Source organism: Rana temporaria, chromosome 5 (assembly GCF_905171775.1).
Source record: "Rana temporaria chromosome 5, aRanTem1.1, whole genome shotgun sequence".
Lineage (NCBI taxonomy): Eukaryota > Metazoa > Chordata > Amphibia > Anura > Ranidae > Rana > Rana temporaria.
The window spans coordinates 125,354,537-125,368,719 of record NC_053493.1 but is presented as its reverse complement, the minus strand read 5'-3'; the positions used below and the strand labels follow the sequence as shown (position 1 = coordinate 125,368,719).

Here is a 14,183-nt window from a genome sequence, read left to right as displayed (position 1 = left end):
ATAGCGTCTACAAAATAGGGGATAGTTTTATGGCATTTTTATTAATATTTTTTTTTTACTAGTAATGGTGGCGATCGGAACGACATTATATCGGAAACTTCGGACACTTTTGACACATTTTTGGGACCATTGGCATTTTTATAGCGATCAGTGTTATAAAAATGCATTGATTACTATAAAAATGCCATTGGCAGGGAAGGGGTTAACACTAGGGTGCGAGGAAGGGGTTAATTATGTTCCCTGTGTGTGTTCTAACTGTAGGGGGGTGGGACTGACTTGGGGAAATGACTGATCGCTGTTCATACATTGTATGAACAGACGGTCAGGCATTTCTCCCCCTGACAGGACCAGGAGCTTTGTGTTTACACACACAGCTCCCGGTTCTCGCTCTGTGACGATCGATCGCGGGTGTCCGACGGTGATCGCGCCCGCCGGGCACGCGCGTCTGGAACAGGGGCGAGCGGGGGGGTGCGCACACGCCCCTATTGGCTGATCCGCGAGATGACGTATAGCTACGTGATCTTGCGCAGCCGAGCCGACCTGCCACCATATAACGGCGGCAGCTGGTCGGCAAGCTGTTAATGAGAAAAAGTTGTAAAGTCTTTCAGGAGAATTTCTGTGTTCATGTATGTTTTTTTTTTTTTTTTTGCACAGTGCTTAGTGAGGATGCAACAATTTTTTCTGAAGCCTAACTGGATGAAATTTAAGTACTATCTATTTTTTTTCATCTGAATGCTGCTAATCTCATCCAGCCTCTTTGCAGCCACTTCCTGTCTACATTCATGCACTTTAGCAGCTGTTGCATGCCATTTTTCATAGCAGGCTTCCTGATAGTGACAGCGATGTAAATTTGCATATGCAATACGTTTCTACCAGAAAGGCACAGGGTAACAATGCAATAACATGATCGGAAGACAGGAATAGAGAGAGATGAGGGCATTCGGGTGAGGGTGGATAGCCTGTTCTGGGTAGCAGTGAAGAGATAGCACTTCAGGCAACACTTTTGGAGGAAAAGCAGCTCTAGAAGATCCTAAAGGAAAGAAAGGCGCCTCTAAGTGCAATATTAAAAGGTTTATTATAGAGCACAAATGGATTGAAAACACTTACAAGACTGTAGTAAAATAAAGCATGTAATGCAGAGTCCTCATGTGGGTCATTCGTCCTTCCTTTATCTGCGGGGGAGAGAGCCATCCAGCAGCTGTCAGATTCCTCGATGATGCCTGGGCCGCGATAAATGCCGGAACGCATGTGGCTCATGGGATTTTGGGTGAGGGCGGTGGGCAGTAACACGTTTTGTAGTATGCGCCGCTTCTTCGTCAGACCTCTTGTTTCGGCGCACACGCAACTCCTTTGTCAGGGATTGAAGTACGTTTTGAAAGAGTTTTGTGAAACGCACATGTAATGTGTCTTTCCTGCACAGCATTCTAGTGTGAAGCCACCCTTAGTCCAAACTAAATCCACCCTTTTCCTACTTTATTATAACGTACTGTTTATTTTTTATTAGAAGTGATAACAATCCGTAACAGTAAAATGTAGGCAATAACATTATTGTTTTCTTTGCTTATTGTCAATAGAGATCCTAGGACTCCTTCGATCAGTGGCAATGCTGGGGGGGCTGGATTAGTGGCAATTCTGGGGGGTTCATGAGATCAGTGGCAGTGGTGGGGGATGGGATTAGTTTGGTGGCAGTACACTGTGGTAAATTCAGAATCATGTAGAAGAAAGCTGGACAATCTTTGAAAAGTATATAGCGGGCGATTCTACAATGATCACCAATGTAATGGGGAATTTGCAATGACCACCAATGTGAGGGGCGATTTACACTGACCACCAATGTAAGGGGGGAATTTGCCCTGACCACCATGTAATGGGGGAGTTTACATCAACAACCAATAAAGGGGGATTTTTACACTAGCCACCAATGTAGGGGATTTAACCACTTCCATACCAGGCACTTACGCAGCTTCCCGCCCAAGCCAATTTTCAGCTTTCAGCACTGTCGCACTTTGAATGGCAATTGCGCGGTCGTGCGACGCTGTACCCAAACAAAATTGGCGTCCTTTTTCCCCCACAAATATAGCTTTCTTTTGGTGGTATTTTATCACCTCTGCGATTTTTTTTTTTGCGCAACAACTAAAAAAAGGCTGAAAATTTGGAAAAAAAATTACGTTTTTATTTTTTTCTGTTATTTTTTTTGTAAATAAGTTTTCTCTTTCAATTACGGGCACTGATATGGCGGCACTAATGGGCACCGATGAGATGGCACTGATGGACATCGATGAGGTAGTACTGACGGGCACATATGAGGTGGCACTGATTGGCGGCGCTGGTATGCGACACTGATGGGCACTCATAGGCGGCACTGATGGGCACACATAGGTGGCACTGATGGGCACACATAGGCGGCACTGATGGGCACACATAGGCGGCACTGATGGGCACACATAGGCGGCACTGATGGGCACTCATGGGCGGCACTGGGCACTCATAGGCGGCACAGATGGGCACTCATGGGCGGCAATTATGGGTGGCACTGATGGATACTTATGGGTGGCACAGATGGGCACTGATAGGTGGGCACTGGGCATGGATGTGCAATGTGGGGTGGCACTGATGGACACTGTGGGGTGGCACTGATGGACACTGGGGTGGCACTGATGGACACTGTGGGGCAGCACTGATTGTGCCAGGTTGCCAGTCAGTGCCCATTTGTGGGCACTGATTGGCATCTTTTTTCTTTTTTAGACTTTTTGCAGGCTTTTTTTTTTTTTTTTTTGCAGGCTTTTTTTTTTTTTGCCCACCCACCCTGGTGGTCCAGGGTGGGCATCCCTGGTGGTCCAGTGTGGCGATCCGAGGGGGGGCTGCGCTGATAAACAATCAGCGCGAACCCCCCCATGTCAGGAGAGCCGCCGATCGGCTCTCCTCTACTCGCGTCTGTCAGACGCGAGTGAGGAAGAGCCATCGACGGCTCTTCCTGTTTACATCGTGATCAGCCATGATTGGACACGGCTGATCACGTGGTAAAGAGTCTCCGCCGGAGGCTCTTTACCGAGATTGGAGATGCAGGGTGTCAGACTGACACCCCGCATCACCGATCGCCGCGATGCGCGCCCCCACGGGCGCGCGCGGCATGAAATCCTGCAGGACGTTCTAGAACGTCCTGTCAGGATTTCATAACCACTTCCCGGACGTAAATCGGCTATAGGCCGGGCAGGAAGTGGTTAAACTCACCACCAATTTAAAGGGGGCTTCTATATGGACCACCAATGTAAGGGAAGCTTTGAAATGGACCACAAATGCAAGTTGCATTTTGTTACCTATCACCAATATAAAAAGGAGTTTCTACACTGGCCACCAATGTAATGGGGATTTACACTGACCATCAATGTAAGGGGGACCTTCACATTGGCCACTAGTGTGAATGAAATGATTGTACACCAAGCCCCAATGTAATGAGAGACATTTAGCCTACATTCACATTATGTGTTGGGAACACATGCAAAATCACTTTCCTGGCACCACAGAAACGTGCTGCCCTTTAGCAGATACACAGCAGTGCCATTAATTGTTAATGGCACCCTCACACATCTGTTGAGATATGCATATTCACATGCACAAAATGAATGGTGCTAATGCACCGTGTTATTTTAAAACAGGGTTCCACCTTCAATTTTGCTTACCCACATAACAGTCTGTTGTTAGACTTAATGACCACATTTGTAGGCAGGACTTTCAAGCATGTCCCATTACCTCCCCAGTGGGCAGCATTCAGCAAAAATAATGGTGTATATGACCTCTGGGGAGCATGATATACATATGAATGCCGCTCAATTTACATATTAATGTCACTGCTATTTACTTATCAATGCAGGTTATTTACATGTAAACACAGGGTCTGCAGGTGAGTCATCTGTACAGGGCAATAATGCATAGCTGGGCAGCATTAGATACATAACTTCCCACTGAGGTATCAGGACACAGCACAAGACTAAAACTACAAGGGACAATGGAAATTTTAACTGGGATTGTTGGCAATTTTGAGCCAACTGCTTTGGGCCCCACAGCAATAAGGAGGCTCAAGGCAGCTTCCTCTTTTGCCCAGTCTTAAAGACAGCCCTGTGTTAATAGAATATTGTTTTTATTGAGAATGCACTCTGTATACTCCTACATATACTAATCAAATTCCTAGAAATTATAAAGTCAGGGCCATTGTGTGAACATTTCTAAAACTAAAAAAAAAACATTCATCAAATGTTGTCTAATGAAGCCAATGTAAACAAGACCTAAGAAGAAAGGAGACTGAGAAAAGGCTCCCTCCCGCCCACAGCAAGCTTATGATGTCTAGGCAAAGTCACATAACTGAAGCTCAAGGGCTGATTGTTAATGTAAACAGGAGTTTTTTTTTTTTATTGTTGAAGAGACTTACTTTGTATATCTTTTTACCTTATTGTTCACATTTTTCATATTGTGTGTACACTGATCTTTGAATGTATAGTGAAGTGTGCAATCCCAGCTTATCCTGGGCTGTGCAATTTAGATGGCTAAATATGCTGAACCTGTAAAAAGCCAAGGAGAAGATGTCAGCATGACAGAGGGAATAAAATAATAAAAATATACATTTTTGCATATTTTAAAATGTCATTCATGCAGGCTTCCAAAGTTGCACTTTTAAAAGTAACTATGAAAGAAGTAAAGAATACTGTTTATACAGTACAGTACCTGTCCAGTATCTTAAAGTAACTTTAAAGTAAAGAGTTAACAAGTTAGGAACCCATTCCCAAACCCAAATACATCCTCTGTCTTTCTGTTTCTCTCTCTCTATCTCTCTCTCTCTCTCTCTATCTATCTATCTATCTATCTATCTATCTATCTATCTATCTATCTATCTATCTATCTATCTATCTATCTATCTATCTATCTATCTATCTATCTATCCATCTATATCATATTTGCTTGTCTGATATAATTTTTTTTCCTTTGATAAAAATAAATTCTAATTAATAAATATGACTACCTATTTTGATCATTCTCATTTTAATATTACATTCTTTTCATATTTGCAGCAGTCTTATGCCCCAGCTCATCACCCCATGGCTCCCCCCAGCCCCAGCACAAACAGTAGTAACAACAGCAGCAACAGCAGTACGGAGCAGTTGAGTAAAACAAACCTATATATTAGAGGACTTCCACCGGGCACGACGGACCAAGACCTCATTAAGCTTTGTCAACCGTAAGTACAATACATACCAATGATTTTACTGGCTTAATAAGTATTATTAGCAACCTACATTTTTGAAATATGCTAAACATCACAGAGAAATACTAATTAGACATGTATGTTCCATGAAATACCGGTATTTACTGTTTGTGAAGAGGAATGAGCTTTGAGTGTGGATCAAACATGAATTTAACCCAAGCCCAGTCTGTTCACAGTTAAAGGTGTTGTAAAGGTAATTTTTTTCCCCTAAATAGCTTCCTTTACCTTAGTGCAGTCCTCCTTCACTTACCTCATCCTTCAATTTTGCTTTTAACCACTTGCTTACTGGGCATCTATACCCCTTTCCTGCACAGGCAAAATTTCAGCTTTCAGCACTGCGTCGCTTTAAATTAAAATTGCGCTGTCGTGCGATGTGCCTCCCAAACAAAATTGACGTCCTTTTTTCCCCACAAATAGAGCTTTATTTTGGTGGTATTTGATCACCTCTGCGGTTTTTATTTTTTGTGCTATAAAAAATAAATAAAAAAAAGTTTGAAAAAAAAAACAATATTTTTTACTTTTTGCGATAATAAATATCCCATTTTTTCTCAGTTTAGGCCGATATGTATTCTACATATTTTTGGTAAAAAAAAATCGCAATAAGCGTATAGTGATTGGTTTGCACAAAAGTTATAGTGGCTACAAAATAGGGTATGGAATTATGACATTTTTTTATTCATTTTTTTTTACTAGTAATACGGCGATCTGCGAATTTTGTGAGGACTGCGATATTGCGGCGGACACATCGGACACTTTTGACACATTTTTGGAACCATTCATATTACTACAGCGAATAGTGCTATAAAAATGCATTGATTACTGTATAAATGTGACTGGCAGGGAAGGGGTTAACACTAGGGGGCGAGGAAGGGGTTAAATGTGTATCCTGGGAGTGATTCTTACTGTGGGGGGAGGGCACTGACTGGGGGAGGTGACCGATGCTGTGTCCCTATGTACAAGGGACACAGCATCTGTCTCCTCTCCCTGACAGGTTGTGGAGCTCTGTGTTTACACACAGAGCTCCATGTCCCTGCTCTGTCATTGCCGATCACGGGTACCTGGCGGACATTGCGGCCACCAGGCACGCGCATCAACATCTCAGGGACACGCCGGGAGCGCTTGCGTGCCCCCCCAGTGGCCGGAGGACGCGAGCCCGTAAAAAGACAGCCTCCCGGATTTATAGAGCCACCTGGAGGCCGTCTTTTTACTATGGCCCGGAACTAAAGTAGTTAAATGTCCTAATTTCTTCTGATAAACCCTCACTTCCTGTTCTTCTGTCTGTAACTATACACAGTAATGCAAGGCTTTCTCCCTGGTGTGGAGAAAGCCTCTTGAGGGGGGAGGGGGTGAGCAGGAGTGCCAGGATGCCCACTAACACACAGCTCCTTTCTCTATCTGCAAAGTAGAGAGCGTCCTGACCCTCCTGCTTGCCCCCTCCCCCCTCAAGAGGCTTTCTCCACACCAGGGAGAAAGCCTTGCATTACTGTGTGTAGTTACAGACAGAGGAACAGGAAGTGAGGATTTCTCATAAGAAATTAAGGACATTTAAAAGCAAAATCGAAGGATGAGGTTAGTGAAGGAGGACTGCACTAAGGTAAAGGAAGCTATTTAGGGAAAAAAAATATTTTACAACCCCTTAAAGGGAACGGACACACAAATTGGTCAAATCACTGCCATCTTCTGTTGCTAACAAGCCAGTGAGGATCATAAATGATGTCATTGATCAAGTATGGTCATGCTGTATTTCAGTAATAATATGAGGAAGGCTTGTTTACATTTAGAAGCTAAAAGGGATCTGGCCTTTACAATGGGAGTAGGAGCAATTGTTTGATAGGTTGAAATGGCAGCGGGTCAACAGTTTGAATTTGTTTTCATTGTGTGGTTACTTTTACTTACATTTTTTTTTTTTTTTTTAAATAAGTAACAAGGGGTACCGTGCCCCCTGTACCCATTTATGTATGAGGAGAAAGTTGCATGCCTACTAATTTGATGCAGAATTTACAGATTCCAGTGAGTTCCCCCCCATAGACCCCCTTATCTACTTAGCACATTGGATGGGTGGAATGAGGCCCTTGTTTCCATAAATATAGGGACAAGGTGCCTTTCAAAGAGGAGTGGCTTTGTCATCCCCCTTGCAAAGTACCCTCTCAATGTTATGGGCATGTGGCCTAGTATGGTTTAAGAGTTGTGTGCACACTCAATGCCCCTTTCCTGCATACCCTGATAGGGGTGTTTTATAAACTTTTCAGAGGGACCCCACCTTTTTATAATTTTTTAGAAAACATTGTGTGGGGGTTGACTGGGACCTCATCCTTACATGCTAAACCCTATATTGTCTCTGAGTGGAGACAATAGTGTCGGTCAGAGCAGCAGGCTGGTGGTGACCAGCAGAAAGGGCAGCATGAAGTCTATATACAGTCTAATAGTAGAACAATTCTACAGCCTGAATGGTGCCTAAGCATGCTTAAACAATTGTGGAGAGCCAACATTAAAATGACACACCCGTTTCAGCCACCATGTAGGCTACAGGCACAGTCCAGTTAATGATTGTGACGAGTAGCCACGTGTAGTAAATCCCCATAGACTGTGGGAGACACTCAAGTCAAGAAGTCTGTCCTCATGGAGGGTATTTACGGTCACTGGTACAGCTGGATGCATGGGTCAAGGGCTTGTCAGGGCTCCCTTGGGAAGTGGACTTCCAACATATGTCTGTGCTAGTCAGGGTGCGCTGGTGCTCAGTAGGTGTCACTCAAAGGCTGGCATGGCACTGGTCAGATGATTGGAATGGTCGCCTACAGGACCAAAACTGATGGACGATTAGGTAGCAAGGTATGGTCATCCACATGTTGCAGATGAGACTACGGGTATGGGGGGGGGGGTCGGCAAGCCAATGCGTTTCACCCATCAAATGCAGGAGCTTCTTCAGGGTAGGATGACACAGCATATCTTGGTCTTTTAAAGAGGAAACAGGATCCCTGACATCATCCAGACCAAAACACTCCTAGTGCATAACCTTTTAATGGGTCAGCTTCTATGTGTGAAGGAAATAAATTGCATAGCGTCATCTTGTGTTCATTTGGTAAAAACACAAAACATTTTAGTTTCACATAACCATGCATGCAAAGTTTGCTCAGGCGGTAAAGCAACACACATTCTACCATATCTGGATTCCCAGATGAGGAAGAATGGCATGTATCAAGTATATTCCGACAGAGCCAAATGGATAAAGAACTCTATATCTTAGATCAAAGACATGTATTATGCCCATATTGATGGCAGTAAAGAAACAGACAACAGCAACACAAAAAATCAAAAGCTGATTGGTCAGAAGAGGGCTGATTTTAAGTGTACCAAAAGTACCTATAGACATCACAGGGACAGGAAAACCTGTAGATTTAATTCCGTGTTTAACTTTCCCAACTTTCCATTTCTTTTCCCTATGAAGAAGTATTGGGCCAGATCCTCAAAAGAGATACTCCGACTTAACTGCTGTTCAGTCTGTGTGTAACTTTGGAAACGATCCTCAAAAGGCTTTTTCCAAAGTTAGACAGAAGATCCGGCATGTGTAATTGAATTACACTGCCGAATCTTAGGATGCAGTACCGCATCCGCCGCTGGGGGCATTTCGAGTCGAAATGCCGTTGCTAGTATGCAAATTAGCACTTAAGGCGATCCACAAAGCTTTCTAGCTTCCTTTTTGCGCCGTAAGTGTTATTTTGCAAGTGTAAAATTAGGGCTGGTTCTACAAAGTGTAAACTAGTCACACCTTGTAAAAGCCCATTCCAGCGACGGCATTTGGTATGCTTTCCCGAGGGAGAACTCCACGGCAATTTCTAAAAACAAAACCGGCATGGGTTCCCCCTCAGGAGCATACCAGGCCCTTAGGTCTGTTATGGGTTGTAAGGGGACCCCCCCTACGCCGAAAAATCGACGTAGGGGTCCCCCTACAATCCATACCAGACCCGTATCCAAAGCACGCTACCCGGCTGGCCAGGAATGGGAGTGGGGACGAGCGAGCGTCCCCCCCCTCCTGAGCCGTGCCAGGCCGCGTGCCCTCAACATGGGGGGGTTGGGTGCTCTGGGGCAGGGGGGCGCACTGCGGGCCCCCCCACCCCAGAGCACCCTGTCCCCATGTTGATGAGGACAGGACCTCTTCCCGACAACCCTTGCCATTGAGAAAAGGGGAGAGTGTCGCCTCTCTTAAAATGGGGGTATAATAGATGAAAATTGTGCCTACATCCCATTGAATATAAAGAAAGATGTGACCACAAATATTTGACAACTTTTGGGTGCTTGAGGCCAGTAAGAGTCAACATTTGGGTCAGGGATTGGGGGGAGGGGGATTTTGGGGGGGACTTTTCGCGGCACTGATACAAACAATCTGGTAAAAGGTATCGATATTTATTTAACAAAGAAAATACATATATAATACAGATGAAATTTTAAGAACAATCCCCACATCATACATCAGAAAGTGATTAACAGACTGTGTTTTAGTGGAATCGATGACCTTGACCGGTTTCGCGGTTTTACCGCTTCTTCAGGAGGAGATTATGTTCTAAAAGGTATATATAAACAGTTGAAATAAACAAGCAGAACATACAAAATATATATACATTATGTATAATTCAAAACAGCGCATTGTACAGTAGAGCAAAGCACTCACCCAGGCTGGTCATATGGTCGGACGTGAAACCTGGTAAAAGCCTTCTGTGGCGCGTGGAGGGGGATATTTTTATTTAGACGGGCTCTATTAGGATAAGGAGTAAAATGAATAATATATATATAACAAAGATGGCCAATTAGTTATTGAGGTATGGATCACCAGGGGGTGAGGAAGGTGTGTGAATGACCAAACAGGATAAAAAGAACAAGGAAGGGAGGGAGGGGAAGAATTGGAAAGGGGGGGAAAAGGAAAGAAAATAGGGGAAGAGGGGGAGAAAGACAAGAGGAGGAGCGGAAAAAGAGTTATTGGAGCGGGGCAAGGGGGAGGGGAAAGTGGGGGGGGGGGAAAGGGGAAGAGGGGAAGAAAAAGAGAGGGTTTTTGGTTGGTGGAAGGGAGAAATAAAAAAGAGGGGAAAAAAGGGGGAGGCCATGGGGGGGGGGGGGGGAGTTGGGAGGTTGATGGTGAAGAGATAGCGGGATATAGGTGAGAAGAAAAGAGTAAAAAATAAACCTGAAGTGAAAAAAAGTGAGAAAAGGGGGGGGAGGTGAAGGAAAAAAGGGGGGCAAAAGTATTAGTGAAGTATAAAGGGTGAAAAAGATAAGAAAGGTGAAGAAAAAAAGGGGGGGAGAAAAGGGGGAGGACTGGTGAAGAAGAAGAGGGGGGATTGACTGTGATGGGGGATTAGGAGAATTAAAACGGGAAGGGAGATTTTAAAGGGCAATGGAAGAAAAAGGGGGGGAAAAATTTTTGAAGATGCCAGTGAGAAGCACCAGCAAATATACATCCAAGGTGCAGTGTTGCATAATAGATGATAAAGAATAAAATTCAGAGAAGAAGTGATTGATTAAAAAGATCTATCACCAAGCACTTACTGAAGTTAAGAGTACCCATCACCAGGATAACCAATAAATAATAGGGAAGTTCCCCATAGGGGCCTTACCATCAACATATTGATAGTACACAAATTACTGGGGCACAAAGATTGAGGTGGAATCAGCCTTAAATAGTAGCTTTGCATTGCCAGGATAAGGGCAATCGCTGTGCAGTCAGTCCAACTGAGAAATCCAAAGAAGGAAAGATTTGTCCATGAGGGCAGTTGCCAAATAAAGGGTAGAGCAGTCTTAGTGACAGGCAGTCAGATGTACTCACCTCGAATGTAGGACATTCACATGTGTCCCCAGGGAGAGCGTCCGTGCTAACTCACAGAAACGGCTGTGTGAGCCGCTTTTGTAGGTATCCCTGGACGGCGTGTGACGTCATCGAATTGCGACGCCGCCGCCGTCCAACGTCCCACCAACCCATGCACGTGAGTGCGTGGGTGTGTAGCTGCTGACCCAATGGCAGTGCGCCAGGTCATAGGCTACAAGCTGAGAGCTCCAATTGGTGCTCACGGCCGGGGACGACACACCACGCGCCAATAGGAAGGGGAGAGACCAGGTGCACGATCCAATCAGCCAGCCAGGCTGTCTGAGCTCCGAGAATACGCTGTATTGTAAACAGAAATACATGGACATTTGCATTGCAAGTAGAGTGATACACATATTCAATACTGAGATTATGAAATAGCGTGGGGTTACCCCATCACAATGCTTGGCTGTTAATTCAGAGTTAAGGGTCTTTTTTTGCCAAGATAGGTTATGGAAAAATCATCACATAGTTACCCTCTAATGTCCCTATATAAATGAATACAAATATACTTTTTTTGGGGGCAGATAAACGCCTCCACATTAATGCCACAACCTATTTAGGAATGATTGGCATTTAGGACATCAGTATGTTTTTCCAAAGAGGAGGAAGAACACGGGAAGAAAGGAGGGGGGGGGGGGGGAAAAGAGAACAAGGGGGAGGGGGGATGGGGGGGGGGGGGAGAAAAATGACCGCCATCTAGGGGACTAGAGGGGGATCTCAATACTAGCGTAGGAAAGATTTGTAGGAGTTCATTTCATTTAATCCTGGAAAAGTTGTGGCATCGAGATGCTCGATCCACAGGCATTCTTTCTGTAAAATAATCCTATTCCAGTCTCCACCCCGTGGATGTTGTGGGATTATTTCCAAGATAAAAAACCTTACAACAGAAAGGTCATATTTATGATACAATCCAATATGACGCCCTACTGTTGTTAATTTCCCTACGTTTGAATCGTAAAGGTGATCACCCAAACGCTGTCGAAATTCCCTAAAGGTCTTGCCTATATAAAAGGCTCCACAAATACAAGTCATGAGATAAACAATGCCCTTCGTGCCACAATTGGCCGAGAATGGGGGGTAAAAATCCTCGCCATTGGGTAACAGAAAATGATCACCCTCCATCACCCATGGGCATCTTGGACAGCTGCCACATCTGTAGGTGCCCCTAGGTGATGTGTGCGTTGTGTCTTCAGTAACATAATGACTACTGGTCAGTCGGTCGCGTAATGAATAAGCCCGACGAAATACCAGTTCGGGTTGTTGTTTAACATATTTCCTCAGGATTTTGTTTTCAGCGAGGATGTGCCAGTTAGCTTGCAGTATGTTACGTAAGTCATTGTGGTGTGCAGAGTATGTTGTGATGAATCGTACTGATTCATGTATACGTTTTTTAATATTTTTAGAGGGGTCATACAACAAGGATTGCCTCGGTCGAAGGCAAGCCCTATTGTAGGCCTTTTTCAGATTAGTGTGGGTGTATCCACGAGCAAGGAGACGATCTCGTAGTTCATCTGCCTGTCTCTTAAAATCTGTAGGTATTGTACAGTTCCTCCGCAGTCGTAGGTATTGGGCAAATGGAATACTTCGAATGAGGGGCCTAGGATGGGCACTCGAGGCACACAAAAGGGTGTTTCCTGCTGTCGGCTTCCTGTAAAGGTCAGTGTATAGTGTGTCATCCGCCTGTTTGATGACAGTCAGGTCCAAAAAGGGGACCTGGCTCTCATCAAACACCACTGTAAATTTCAAATTAAACTCATTGATATTAAGCATCTGTACAAACTCGAGTAGGGACTCCTTGGAACCTGTCCAAATAATGAACAGGTCATCTATGAATCGATACCATATCAGTATCTTGTCCATAAATCTGCTGTATAATTCGTTTGCATTTAGGTAACGTTCCCATGCACCCAAATATAGGTTTGCATAGGCTGGGGCACAGGAGGTGCCCATAGCCACGCCCTGGGTTTGCAAGAACAGTTGATCGTTAAAAATGAAGTGATTCCTGGTTAGGATAAACAATAACAACTGTAAAACAAAATTAACCAGCGGCCAGGAGGTGTTCTCCTGTTCGTAAAGGAAAGAGCCAGCCATCCTGACACCCTGCTCGTGGGGGATGCTCGAGTACAAAGCCTCTACATCCAGAGCCACGAGCAGGGCGCCAGGAGGGACTTGGATTCCCTCGATGTGTCTCAATAAATCCGAAGTGTCTCTAATAAAGGACGGAAGACTGGTCACGTGTGGCATAAGAAAGGCATCAACAAACTTACTGGCATGGTCTGTAAGTGAACCAATGCCTGAAACAATCGGTCGTCCAGGGGGTTTTTGCAAACTTTTGTGGGTTTTTGGGAGGGCATAGAAGGTAGGGAGACGGGGAAATCTGGGGACAAGATACTCAAGAGTGTCCTTGTCTATTAGGCCTTTGTGATAAGCCTCAATACAGATTGTTTTTAATTCAAGAGTAAATGAGTCAATGAGGTTAGGGGAAATACGGCAGTACCAATGATGGTTATTTAGTATGGATAGGCACATCTCCTGATAGAACAAGTGTGTCATCAGGACAATGTTCCCCCCCTTATCTGACTGTTTTATTATAATTTCGGGGTTCCTTTGTAAGGTTTTTAATGCTTTAGTTTGATTCTCAGTTAGGTTTGGGGTGATCTTCTGCCATTCCTGTCGTTTCAGGTCACGTATTGTGGCCTGTACGAAGGACCAGATTGTGGGACAGGTCATTAAATCCGGGAATTTCCTAGAGGGAAGGCGGAACATTTTGGGGGGAAGGGGGGAAGGGCATGGAGATGGAGGCTCCTGGGGTGGGTTGGGTTCCGGAACGGAAAGAGGTTCCGTGTCTTCCGGATTACTCTCGTCGTAAAGGAGCATGAGATCCCAGAGCGCACGGAACTCTGCCACTGAGAATTGCTTAGTGCGCTCCGCGAGCTCATGCTCCAACCTTACACGATTTCGATCATTATCAAAAATGAATTTATATGTCAAATTCCTGGCAAACAGGTAAAGATCTTTGATTGTGTGTGTTACTTTAAGAGGGTCGAGTGGGCAAAAGCCCAGCCCTAGTTG

General features: G+C 44.6%; 1 protein-coding gene across 3 annotated transcripts in view; it reads left to right on the top strand.

The window, feature by feature from the left end:
• The window catches only part of RBMS3 (RNA binding motif single stranded interacting protein 3), an 827,636-nt gene that overhangs the window by 205,495 nt on the left and 607,958 nt on the right, over positions 1 to 14,183 (top strand). For all 3 annotated transcript variants that reach the window (XM_040353091.1, XM_040353092.1, XM_040353093.1), the window contains exon 2: positions 5,064 to 5,230. In XM_040353091.1, the coding sequence (XP_040209025.1) occupies positions 5,064 to 5,230 (167 nt within the window). The remainder of the gene's footprint in view (positions 1 to 5,063; positions 5,231 to 14,183) is intronic.